At 41.5% G+C, this 14,285-nt stretch overlaps 1 protein-coding gene across 1 annotated transcript in view; it reads right to left on the minus strand.

The window, feature by feature from the left end:
* The window catches only part of exosc10 (exosome component 10), an 82,076-nt gene that overhangs the window by 36,499 nt on the left and 31,292 nt on the right, over positions 1-14,285 (minus strand). The window contains exons 11-12 of the mRNA XM_073031665.1: positions 8,938-9,094; positions 1,310-1,458 (exon numbers count right to left, since the gene is read on the minus strand). Of these exons, the coding sequence (XP_072887766.1) occupies positions 1,310-1,458; positions 8,938-9,094 (306 nt within the window). The remainder of the gene's footprint in view (positions 1-1,309; positions 1,459-8,937; positions 9,095-14,285) is intronic.

A 14,285-nucleotide genomic window follows, 5' to 3' on the forward strand; every position in this document is an offset into this window, starting at 1 on the left:
TTACTGAACAGCACGAACAACATTCCAATATCTCCTAGCGACTGGTAAAAATATATATATTGCAGCCTACCAGGAAAAGTTATTGATCGACTTTAACTTAAAAGCAGCGTTTTCGATCGGGTCTAATCGGGTCTGACGCTTGCGCAATGCGATCGGGTCTAATCGGGTCTGACGCTTGCGCATTGCGATCGGGTCTAATCGGGTCTGACACGCTTGCGCAATGCGATCGGGTCTAATCGGGTCTGACGCTTGCGCAATGCGATCGGGTCTAATCGGGTCTGACGCTTGCGCATTGCGATCGGATCTAATCGGGTCTGATGCTTGCGCAATGCGATCGGGTCTAATCGGGTCTGACGCTTGCGCATTGCGATCGGGTCTAATCGGGTCTGACGCTTGCGCAATGCGCTCGGGTCTAATCGGGTCTGACGCTTGCGCATTGCGATCGGGTCTAATCGGGTCTGACACGCTTGCGCAATGCGATCGGGTCTAATCGGGTCTGACGCTTGCGCAATGCGATCGGGTCTAATCGGGTCTGACGCTTGCGCATTGCGATCGGGTCTAATCGGGTCTGACGCTTGCGCAATGCGCTCGGGTCTAATCGGGTCTGACGCTTGCGCATTGCGATCGGGTCTAATCGGGTCTGACGCGCTCGGGTCTTGCTTCGAGTATTTTCCATGTTGATGAGGGTGAGTACAAATGACTGATTTACAATAATTTAATTGTGAAAGTGCGCTTGATTTATCGTACAATTTCATTGGACCTCTGTGAACTACTCATCAATTTTATTGGTCTACTGTTACGAGGCAAAATGTTTACGAGGCGGCATGAAAAAAAAACCATGTATTAGCCGCTCTGGATTATAGGCCGCAGAGTTCAAAGCTGTTCAAAATGTGGGAAAAAAGTAGCGGCTTATAATCCGGAATCTACGGTACTTCCTGTAACTGATTTACTTACTTTCTTTTATATTATCATGCAAGTTAACAAATTTCACAACATATGCCAGTGACATTAAACCTTACTCTGATTTCACGTGAGAAATATAACCAATGTATTTTATACTAGCATAACTAAGAAAGGATAATGTTACCCAAGGAAGTACATGCAAAGGCTATATTCAGAAGAGATTGGACAGTTGATGACTTTACCTTTCACAAAATGTGCATGTCCTACAATTCAATTTTATTTTAGTACAAATATGGTACACAAAAGCTACAAAAAAGCAGTGGTTAAGTGTCTGCTTACAAAATCTGTGTTTATACTAACAAACAATAGCAATTTCATATCCACGCAAATGGCAATGAGTGCATACCCTGTGCTTTCATCCTCCTGTCGTGCAACCTTGTCCCTCCAGGCGTAAAGCAGTCTCAATGCTGTAACCTGCTGTGTATTCAGATGTCTTTTCTGCTTCCTATGCAGCTCATGGTAGGATTCTTCAGTAAAAATTGGCCTGCAGTATTTCTTCATTAATAAAAAAGGTTAAAAAAAAACTCACTCATGTACACACTGCTGATTCTAAATTAGAAGGCAAAATATATATGTTTTTTTGGATCTCATGAGACTCCAGAGCAATCAATGCTGCTTTCTGAAATTGTTTAGTAAACAACGTGGTTCAGAGTCACTGGGGGTTAAGCAATAAATACTCAAAAATGATCACCAAAAATGTTCTATTAGTTCCATTAATAACTTACAAGTTGTTATTAACATGCAGTCAGAAAAAATACAGGTGAATGCATCATTTGGGTTGAGATATAAATATATGCAGAGCTTACTGCAGTACCAAGGCTTGAAATATAAACCGTTGAAAATTCATACAGAGAAAGCTAGAAAAGGGCAAACCTTTCTCCAATCTGCATTATAATTAAACTCAGTCTATTAAATGGAATCTTTAAATGCAGTAAGTTTTCATGTTTTGTATTTCACTGAGAATCAGGTAACCAAGTACTTAACGTTAATCTGACCATATCAATCAATGTATGTATCAAATGTATCAATAGTATGGCATTATATGTATGGAATGGAACAACGCTTTATAGTACTAGTGGCCCAAGTTCAAATCCTGCCAGTTGCTGTAAGGAGTTTGTTTGTTCTCCCTGTGATCCTGGCTTTACTCCAGTTGTTCTGGTTTCTCACACATTCCAAAGATGTACCAGCTGGTAGGTTAACTGGATTAAGTCAGGGGGTTGCTGGGTAGCATGGCTCCAAGAGCTAGAATGGCCTATTCCATGTTTTATCTTAATAAAAATTTTTTATTACTACCTAATTTTAATAGGAATCAAAGACAAACAAATTAGAAACAGGAGAAGCCAGTCGGTTCCAACATTTAGAAGATCAAGATTGATCTAACTGAAAACTCAACTTTACAATCCTGTCAAACTCGGATAACATTTACACTCTTGCTTATCAGGACTATTTGTAAGTTTCATTGTCAAATATATACAAAGACTCTGTCTCCATCATCCTTCCAGGAAGAAACATAGAAAACCTACAGCACAATACAAGGCCTTTGGTCCACAAAGCTGCGCTGAACAGGTACGTACTTTAAAAATTACCTAGAGTTACCCACAGCCCTCTATTTTTCTAAGCTCCATATACCTGTCCAGGAGTCTCTTAAAAGACCCTATCGTATCTGCCTCCACCACCATGGCTGGCAGCACATTCCACACACCCACCACTTTCTACATAAAAACTTACCCCTGACATCTCTTCTATACCTATTTCCAAGCACCCTAAAACCTGGCCCTCTCGTGTTAACCATTTCAGCCCCGGGGAAAAGCCTCAGATTATCATGATCAATACCTCTCATCACCTTATACACCTCTATCAGGTCACCTCTCATCCTCTGTCACTCCAAGGAGAAAAGTTCACTCAACCTATTCTCATAAGGCATGATCCCCAATCCAAGCAACCTCTTTGTAAATCTGCTCTGTACCCCTTACATAGTTTCCATATCCCTCCTGTGGTGAGGTGACCAGAACTAAGCACAGTACTCCATGTGGGGTCTGACCAGGGTCCTATATAGCTGTAACATTACTCTTCACTCTTAAACTCAATCCCACATTTGATGAAGGCCAATTCTTAACCACAGAGTCAACATGTGCAGCAGCTTTGACTGTCCTATGGACACAGACCCCAAGATCCCTTTGATCCTCCACACTGCCAGGAGTTTTACCATTAATCCACAATCCTTTATCTGAAATTCTGAAATCCAAAAGCTCCGAAAACCGAAGTTTTTCTTCGCCAACAGCTGACATCACTCAGGTGTGACGTGGCAGCACTAGCAGAGGTCGCCAGACGTCAGTTGTGGCTCAGCGCTCGTACTGGTTACACGTGCATTTGCTGTTCACTGATACTTTGTGTTCACTGTTGACTTTGTGTTTAATTTCACTGTGAAAATGTCAAAAAGAGCTGCAGATACCCCTATGGGTAACAATGAGAAAAAGAGAAGGAAGCATCTATCATTATCAATAACGCAGTAAGTGGAGTTATTGCAGAAGCTTGATTGTGGTGTGTCTGTGTGACGTCTTACTGAAGGTAAGGTGTCAGAACTACCACTCTATATGAGTTAAAGAAACAGAAAGACAAGTAACTGAAGTTTTATAGTGACAGTGACGTTCTACATTTATTCCAGTAAGTCATTTACCATGTGTTTGATTCGGTTCGTTTGAAGCTGTATATTTTTATGTTTTACTGAATTTATTTGTTGGAAATTAAAAAAAATTCTTGCCATTATTTCCTAAACAATACAGTATAACAACTATTTAGATAGCATTTACATTGTATTAGGTATTATAAGTAATCTAGAGATGATTTAAAGTATATGGGAGGATGTGCGTAGGTCTGGAGCTCTGCCGGGTCCTACACTCCACCCACACTGAGACAGATTAAATAAGGACTTGAGCATATGTGGTTTTTGGTATCTGTCGGGGGTCCTGGAACCAATAAGGAGGGATTCTGAAATCCAAAAAATTCTGAATTCCAAAATGCAACTGGCCTCAAGGATTTTGGATAAGGGATTGTAGATCTGTACAGTCGGCCTACTTTATCTGCGAGTTCCGCATGCGCGAATTCAACCAACCACAGATCGAAAAAACCCGGAAGTGCCCTTCCAGCACTTGTTGTTCGAGCATGTGTGGATTTTTTTCTTGTCATTATTCCCTAAACAATACAGTATAAGAACTATTTTACATAGCATTTACATTGTATTAGGTATTATAAGTAATCTAGAGATGATTTAAAGTATACGGGAGGATGTGCGTAGGTTATTGTGGATCAGGATCGGGAAAAAAAATGGAAGTTCGGAACAGGTACATCTGGTATTATTTAGTGACAGTTAGTCAAACATTTGTCTTAGTATATAGTATATGTTTTACCTTTCTATGCATATAAAACTCTTAAGAAACGTATGTTTTAGTACCGGGTGATCCAGTGACAGATCGCTCCCGAGCGCGCTGTCCATCCGTGGTGGGTTGATGTGGAGGATCAAAAACCCAAAACCCAATAATTAAACCACTGCATTGCTCAGTAATAACTGTAGTTTTCATCGGGCAGGGTCTTTCTCACTTTATCCTTTAAAATTGTTCTGATCGTTGACCAACTGTAGCCTAATGCTTTTCCAATGACGTTTCACCCCTTTCCAATCGCTTTATTATTTCCACTTTATTTTCAATCGTGATCGTGATTATTTTCGTTAACAGAAACACTGCGGATTCAGAACTCCGTCGCCAGGTCCTAAGGTCCACCGCATTGAGACAGGTTGAATAAGAGAACTGAGCATCCGCATTTTTTGGTATCCGCGAGGGGTCCCGGAACCAATCCCTCTCGGATAAGAAGGGCCAACTGTATTATATCCTGCGATCAGTTTTGACCTACCAAAATGAACCACCTCACATTTATTTGGGTTAAACTCCATCCGCCACTTCTCAGCCCAGTTTTGCATTCTATTGATGCTCTGCTGTAACCTCTGACAGCCCTCCACACTATTCACAACACCCCTAACCTTTGTGTCATCAGCAAATTTACTAACCCATCTTTCCACTTCCTCATCCAGGTCATTTATAAAAATCACAAAGAGAAGGGGTCCCAGAACAGATCCCTGAGGCCCACCATTGGTCACTGACCTCCATGCAGAATATGACCCGTCTACTACCACTCTTTGCCTTCTGTGAGCATGCCAATTCTGGATCCCCTCTTTACTTTCATGCCTCCATCAATAAGCCTTGCATTGGGTACCTTATCAAATGCCTTGCTGAAATCCATACACACTCTATCTACTGCTCTTCCTTCATCAACATGTTTAGTCACATCCTCAAAAAATTCAATCAGACTCATAAGGCACAACCTGCCTTTGACAAAGCCACGCTGTCTATTCCTAATCAAATTGTGCCTCTCCAAATGTTCATAAATCCTACCTCTCAGGATCTTTTCGATCAACTTACCAACCACTGAAGTAAGACTCACTGGTCTATAACTTCCTAAGCTATCTCTACTCCCTTTCTTGAATAAGGTAACAACATTCGCAACCCTCCAATCCTCCAGAACCTCTCCTGTCCCCATTGATAATGCAAAGATTATTGCAAGAGGCTTGATGCTTTCCAAAAGCTCCAGCACATCCTCTTTCTTAATGTCTATATGCTCAAGCTTTTCAATCTGCTGTAAGTCATCCCTACAATTGCCATGGTCCTTTTCCTTAGTGAATACTGAAGCAAAGTATTCTTTAAGTATCTCTGCTATCTCCTCTGGTTCCATACACACTTTTCCACTGTCACATTTGATTGGTCCTATTCTCTCACGTCTTATCCTCTGGTTCTTCTTGTAGAATGCCTTGGGGTTTTCCTTAATCCTGCTTGCCAAGGCCTTCTCATGGTGCCTTCTGGCTCTCCTAATTCTATTCTTAAGCTCCTTCCTGCTAGCCTTATAATCTTCTAGGTCTCTTTCATTAACTAGTTTTTTGAACCTTTCGTAAGCTTTTCTTTACTTTTTGACTAGATTTTCAACAGCCTTTGTACACTATGCCATCATTCCCTGTCTCATTGGAACATACCTATGCAGAACGCCACGCAAATATCCCCTGACATTTGCCACATTTCTTCCGTACATTTCCGAGAACATATGTTCCCAATTTTTGCTTCCAAGTTCCTGCCTGATAGCCTCATATTTCCCCTTACTTCAATTAAACACTTTCCTAACTCGTCTGTTCCTATCCCTCTCCTATGCTATGGTAAAGGAGATAGAATTGTGATCACCATCTCCAAAATGCTCTCGCACTGAGAGACCTGACACCTGACCAGGTTCACTTCCCAATACCAGATCAAGTACAGCCTCTCCTTTTGTAGGCTTATCAACATATTGCGTCGGGAATCCTTCCCGAACACACCTAACAAACTCCACCCCATCTAAACCCCTTGCTCTAGGAAGATGCCAATCAATATAGGGGTAATTAAAATCTCCCATGACAACTCTGTTATTATTACACCTTTCCAGAATCTGTCTCCCCATCTGCTCCTCGATGTCCCTGCTATTGGGTGGTCTATTAAAAAAACACACCCAGTCGAGCTGTTGAATCTTTCCTGTTTCTAACTTCCACCCACAGAGACTTAGTAAACAATTCCTCCATGGCTTCCCCTTTTCTGCAGCCATGACACTATCTCTGATCAGTAGTGCCACACCTCCACCTCTTTTGCCTCCCTGACCCCTGCTCCAATCCATCAGCCACACATTTATCCCCCACCTCATTCTATTCCTATACACACTGTCTTGTGGCACAGGGAGTGATCCCGAGATTACTACCTTTGTGGTCCTGCTTCTCCACTTCCTTCCTAACTGCCTGTAGTCTGCTTTCAGGACTTCCTCCCTTGTCCTACCTATGCTGTTGGTAGCAATATGTACCAGACCTCTGGCTGTTCTCCTTCCCATTTCAGGATATCGTGGACATGATCAGAAACATCCCATACCCTGGCACCTGGGAGGCAAACTACCATCCGTGTTTCTTTCCTGCGTCCACAGAATTGCCTGCTTGACCCCCTAACTATAGAGTCCCCTATCACTGCTGACTTCTTCCTTTCCCTACCACTCGGTGCCAGAGGCATGGCCACTGTTGCTTCTCCCAGGTAGGCCGCTCCCGTCCCGCCAAGCAGGAGTACTTATTGTTAAGGCAGTCAGCCACAGGGGTACTCTCTGGTATCTGACTCTTGAAGCTGTACGTATGTGACAAAATGAAGACTTGAAATTTTTGGAAAGAAAAATAAACATTTAATCTTTGCCTTAAATGAATGGCCCCTTTATTCTTCAACCTAACTTTGCTTCTATATTTGTACACAAGAGGAAACTTCTCCATAACTACAATGTCACATTCCTTCAAGAGCTTATGTTTCAATCTAAACTTCAGGAATAAGAGGCTAGCCTGTCCAACATTTTCTCATAAGGGAATCATTTCATTCCATCTATTGGTCAAGTCAACCTTCCTTGAACTGCTTCGAAACATTATCATCCTTTCCTTAAAAAAGAGATGAATGCTATATGTAATATTACAGATGTAGTCCTACATGACATATAAATTAAGCAATGCCAATTTTGTATTCAATTCCCGTGGAAATAAGTAGCATTGCTGACGTCCTTCCTTATAACTTGCAGTAACTACCCTCCTGTATTCTGCATGTCTTATTCCAGAACACACAGATCCCTCTATGCATTAGAGCTCTTCAATCATTTAGACTGTAAGCTTCCTATAAGGTTAAAACAGATTAATTTCACATTTTTACATTATTTGCTCTTTGCAAATCTCTGATTCACTTAACCTTTTTGTTATGTCCTCTTCACAACATACTGGCCTACTTATTTTTGTGTCATCAACAAATTTAACCACTAAATAACCTTAGTGCTGTCATTCAAGTAATTCTACTAACTTGTAAAAAACGTCATGCACTGTTTGAGGTACCTTGATCTGTGACATCATTTTACACAATATGAATGAGCAAGAACGCAAGGAGTTGCAGAGGGTAGTGGTCGCGGACTCATCAATGGCATATCCCTCCCCTTCATCAGTATTACCGATGGGTAGGGTTGCCTCAAGAAGACAACATCCATCATCAAAATCCCCACCATCCAAACTATGTCATCTTCTCCCAGCTACTATCAGGGAAAAGAGACAAACTCCTGAAGTACCATAGCACCAGGTTCAAAAACAGCTATTTCCATTTGATTCTTTAATTAACCAGCACAATCTCTTAACACTAAACAAGGACATTTTAAAAATTCTAACTGTGCTCTTTCTTGTGAAAGTTCTGTATATTTTATAATTAATTTGTTTTTGTGAATAGTGTTTTTGAATCATGAATGCTACCTGCTGGACTTGTATTTATCTGTATTGTGACATCATGAACCTGTAATGCTGCTGTAAATTTTATATTGCACTTGTGCATGTGACAACAAATATAACTTTGAACTGAGACCTTACAACTAATGTCAATAGTCTATCATAGGCTAAATCTCAACCAGAAAACATTCACACCTACTTCGCTTCCTGTTAGCCAGCTAAATAAAACATTTTCAGGTATACCTAGCTGTCTCTTTGTTTTGTTTGTATACATTTTACTCAAAAACCATAAATACAGGAATTATAAAGTTACAATAAATTACTTCAAAGTATTTTTCAAACTCTTCATCCAACCATTTCATTAACAGGGATTTTAGGATTTAATTATTACATCAGATAATGTTTGTAAACATTTCACCAAAAGAAAGACACACAAAAACCATAAATACAGGAATTATAAAGTTACAGTAAATTACTTTGAAGTAGTTTTCAAACTCATCATTCAACCATTTAATTACAGGGATTTTAGAATTTAATTTTTGCATCAGATAATCTTCATCTGATGTTTTTTTCTTTAAAAAGTTGCAATAACAAAATTACCTGTTGCTACATAGGTTGTAACCTACCTTGAGACAAATCTCTTTACTCCTCTGCCATACCAGTTGAACGAGATTACCAAGTTCATTCCCTTGTTCCCATAATTGATTCTTCATTTTGTCATAAACGTACAGCAAGTAGTGAGTGTCTTCTTGTGCATAACGCAACATCTCCTCAGGCAGTGGTCTGTAAATGGAGAGGTACAAAGCTATAAAACAGAAATAAAAACCTAAGCACTACTATGTCCAGTTCGATCTATCCTTTGTGGTGTAGTACTGAATTAAAAAATAATTCTTATTAGATCATAAGGGGCCTGCGTTCAATTGCTATCTTGTGCAGAATCTTCAAGATTTACCAAGGAAAGCAATAAAGCAAACAAATAAGTATAGTTCACATGCTCTTGGATGGGATGAGTGGATTTCCTTGGCAAAGGGAAAGGGACAGTGACATAAGAACTTTGAATTCCTTCTTCTAGGAATTTCTGCTTGAAGACTTTACCAAGGCATCAGCTGCTATCTCAAGTAATCCTAGAAAGCCAATATGAAATACACTGGCATCTACAATCCAAACTGCAGCAAATTACATCAATACAATCAGTTAGAAATTAGTTCAAAAAATGTTTACAGTCATTTGCATTAGTGTACAAATCAATAGGGAAAATATGAAGGAGCCCTAGATTTGCTTGAGAAATTTCAGTGATAAATTGATGCAGGGTTATTTAGAAGTACTGCCACAATAAAAACACCAGCTCTAGAGCAACACAGGTAGGAATTTGCTTCTTGAAAATTAGACAGGAGATAAGGACAACCAACAATTGTAAAGCTGCCAATCATCAAATAAACATGGCAACACTCACTGTGAAAATTCAAACATTAAGTTGCACTGGAGGAAAACAAAAATTTAAGAAAAATTTTGGAGATGTGAGGGGTAGTAATGAAGAAAATAAAAATATCAATTCTGGAAGCGGAATGTTGCAGTGGTTTTACAGAACTACAAAGGGATGGGTGTGATAAGAAAAATAAAACTTTGACAAAGGCACATGACTGAGAAGTTGAGTAAATTTTGCTCAAGTTTAAGTCTTTTTGTCTGCATATATCTTTCAAGACCATTTCCCAATATTTGCATCATCTCTTGTACTGGTCTTATTCATTCTGCAGTTCTGAAATTGTTTAATCATGGAATACTTTCAAGGAAGGAGGCAGCATTCAACTAGAATTGATCCAAAGAAAAAAGAGCTATTCAAACCTACCGGTAGTTACACTTGCAGCAGTCAAGGCTCTTCGGGAACACATCCAATTATTTTGTAAATGTGATAAGCACTTGTGTCTTTCTCACCCTTTCAAGCAAAATGTTTCAGCTCCTACTGCCTTCTGGATGAATTCTCAATTCAACTTCCCTCTAATACGGCAAACATGCTACTTGATTTTCAAATCTTTTGTTAAGAGAAAGGCATCCTTGCTATTTACTGTACCCAAGCCCTCAATTTTATCTTCAGTTAAGTTTACCCTCAACTTCTTATTACAAATAAAATAATTGATCTTATCCAATCTTTCGTCATGGCTCTGATTTTCCAGCCCTGGTAATACCCATAAAAATCTATACAACTTCTCCAGGGAATCAGGTCTGTCCAAAAAAGCACTAACTACAATCATATGCTGTGGTCTAAGTAACATTATTAGCCAAACCACAGAAATGAAAGAAAAAGCATTGTGGCGACCCACTTCCTAGCACACTCGAACCGGCTCACAATTAGTCAGCGTGCAGGCACAAAGGCCAGGTCTGCAACAAAGGGAGAAAAGCCTGCGGGGGTTTGTGAGTACGTGTCTCTTGGAGCATCTGCGCCCGGGGGGGCGGGATGAGGGAGGCTTTAAAGCAAGGCTGTGAAGTTCGAATAAAATTAACTTTGACTGCAGTTTACCGACTCGGTGTCGTTATTTTAGTGCTGTGTGTAGCACATCGCTACAGCATCATATAATCCTTCTCAATTATATCATGAACTTGTTTTGCTATTACAGGTACATGGACAAAGCTCATTTGTTTCTTCACATCCCTCCTTTATTCATTTCACCACAACTCAATAATTGCAACATGTCGTGGGCAAAGTACTGGAGAGTTTAACATCGGTAGCTGAGCGAAGAGCGCTGAGTAGGCTACGGTCAATTATGGAAAACTCTGAACATCCTCTACATAGCACCATCCAGAGACAGAGAAGCAGTTTCAGCGACAGGTTACTATCGATGCAATGCTCTTCAGACAGGATGAAGAGGTCAATACTCCCCAATGCCATTAGGCTTTACAATTCAACCGCCAGGAGTTAAGAACTTTTTAAAAGCTATTATTAATGCTTTTTGAGATAGTGATATAGATGCATATCATATTTTTTACTGAGTTAAGTATTGTATGTAATTAGTTTTGCTACAACAAGTGTATGGGACATTGGAAAAAAAGTTGAATTTTCCCATGGGGATGAATAAAGTATCTATCTATCTATCAATGCTTTTTAAACCAACTGACCAAACTATAAAACATAGAACATTGAACAGTACTGCATAGGAAAAGACCCATCAGCCTACAAAGTTGCACTGAATTAATTAATTTGTAAATCAAATACCTAACTGCCTACAGTGTCTGCATATTCCTCCATTCTCTGTGGTCATCTCTTGAAAGCCTCCATCAGATTTGCCTCACTCCCACTCCAGGAAGCACATTTCCAGACACTCAGCTCTCTGCATAATAGAACTACCCCACACATGTCCTTTGAACGTAACCCCTTACCTTAAAATGCATGGTGTCTGGTATTGGATATTTCAACCCTGTGAAAAAGATACTGGCTGTCTACTCTTTATGTACCACTCATAATGTTATAAACTTCTAACAGGTATCCCCTCAGCTCCCACCACTTCACAGAAAACCACAGGCTTGTTCAACCTCTCCTTTTGGTACATGCCCTCATGTACAGGTATAGTACAGGCAGCAACCTGGTAAACATCTTCTGTACTCTCTCCAAAGCCTCCACATCCTTCCTATAATGGGGCAACCAGAACTGAATGTAATACTCCAAATAAGGCCAAACTAGAACTTCATAAAGCTAACTTCCTGACTCAAACTCAGTTCCTTGACTAATACAAGGCTAGCATGCCACATGGCTTCTTTACCACCCTGTCAACCACAGTAACCACTTTAAGGGAGCGGTGGACTTGGATCCCACAGTAAGAGTCTTGTCATTAATAGAGTACTGTCCCTTGCCACTTGATATCATAAGGTGCAACACTTCATGTTGGTTGGATTAAATTCCATTTGCCATTTCTCCACCCATTTCTGCAACTGATCTCTAACCCATTGAATCCTTTGGCAGTCTTCTATCCATATCACCAAGTGTCACATCATCTACAAACTTATTAACCCACCCAGCTATGTTTTCATCCAGGTCATTTATATATATAAATGACGCACGGGTGACATCAGCGGCGAGCGCTGGGTTTAAAAAGAGGCCCACTTTTAGGCGCGGGCAGCGTCGGTGCTGGGCTTTGGCTCAGCGGGCTTCGGAGCAAGGGGACTTCGGTGAGAGGAAATCAGTGAGCCTGAGTACATGCTTGCTGAGGTAAAAAAGGTACTGTCTGTAGGTACTTTTTTCATTTATTCTGACTAATCTGGGATCAGGTAATGGGGGAGACAGTTAGAGCAGTGGTGTGCTCCGTATGCAGTATGTGGGAGGTCAGGGTCAACACAGTTGTCCCTGATGACCACACCTGCAATAGGTGCATCCAGCTGCAGCTCCTATCAGACCGAGTTAGGGAATTGGAGCAGGAGCTGGATGAACTACGGATCATTCAGGAGGCAGAGGCAGAGATAGATAAGAGTTATCGGGAGGTAGTCACACCGAAAAGACAGGAGGTAGGCAAATGGGTGACAGTCAAGAGAGGCAGTGGGAGCAGACAGAGAGAGCAGAGCACCCCTGTGGCCGTTCCCATCAACTGTTGATGGGGATGACCTACCAGGAACAAGTTGCAGTGGTCCTGTCTCTGGCACTGAGGTTGGACCCTCGATTAGGAAGGGGAGGAGGGAAGAGAAGAGAGCGGTAGTGATAGGGGATTCTATAGTCAGGGGGGCGGATAGGAGATTTTGTGGGGAAGATCGGGAGTCTCGGATGGTATGTTGCCTCCCTGGTGCCGGGGTCCGGGACATCTCAGATCAGGTGCAGGTTATTCTCGAGAGGGAGGGCAAGAATCCAGATGTTGTGGTCCATGTAGGGACCAACGATGTGGGTAGGATGAGTGAGGGGGTCCTGCGAAGTGAGTTCAGGGAGTTAGGTGCTAAGCTGAAGGGCAGGACCTCCAGGGTAACAATCTCAGGATTGCTACCTGTGCCACGTGCGAGTGAGGCAAGGAACAGAAAGATTATACAGATTAATACGTGGCTGAGAGGATGGTGCAGGAGGGAGGGCTTCAGGTTTTTAGATAATTGGGCTTTGTTCCAGGGAAGGTGGGATCTGTTCCGACGGGACGGTTTACACCTGAACTGGAGCGGTACTAAAATTCTTGCAGGAAAATTTGCTAGTACTTCTCGGGGGGGTTTAAACTAAATTTGCAGGGGGCAGGGATCCAGAATGCGAGAGAGGATAGCGAGATGAAGAATAAAGGACAGGTGGGGACTACACGGTTCCGGAATATAAAGTGTGTAGTAGAGAAAGGTGAGGCGGAACAAGTGATAAGGAGGACACATGTACAGAGGGATGGTCTGACGGAACATGGAGTTAAATGTGCAGAAAGAATAAGTAAATTTAGGAAGGACAACAAAATTCAAGGGGCGTATAGCCCGATGGAAGATCGGGGAGCTGGGTTAAGCACAATAGGCAGCGATTTAAACAGAGAGAGGAGAAATGGACTAAAAATTCTATATCTGAATGCACCAAGTGTCAGAAATAAGGCGGATGAGCTTGAAGCTCAGGTGTGAATGGGTAACTATGATGTTGTTGGGATAACAGAGACATGGCTGCAGGGAGATCAGACCTGGGAAATGAATGTACAGGGGTATACGTGCTTTCGTAGGGACAGAAATGTGGGCAGAGGGGGTGGGGTGGCCCTGTTGGTGAGGAATGAGATTCAGTCCTTTGCAAGGGGGGACATAGGATCAGGAGAAGTAGAGTCTGTGTGGATAGAACTGAGGAACAGTAAAGGCAAAAGGACCGTAATGGGTGTTGTCTACAGGCTACCAAACAGTAGCATGGATATTGGATGCAATTTGAATAGGGAGTTACCTTTGGCATGTGGCAAAGGTAATGTCGCAGTAGTTATGGGGGATTTCAACATGCAGGTGAACTGGGAGAACCAGGTTGGTGCTGGACCCCAGGATAGGGAGTTTGTAGAGTGCCTACGGG

This window comes from Hemitrygon akajei, chromosome 29, assembly GCF_048418815.1.
Source record: "Hemitrygon akajei chromosome 29, sHemAka1.3, whole genome shotgun sequence".
Lineage (NCBI taxonomy): Eukaryota > Metazoa > Chordata > Chondrichthyes > Myliobatiformes > Dasyatidae > Hemitrygon > Hemitrygon akajei.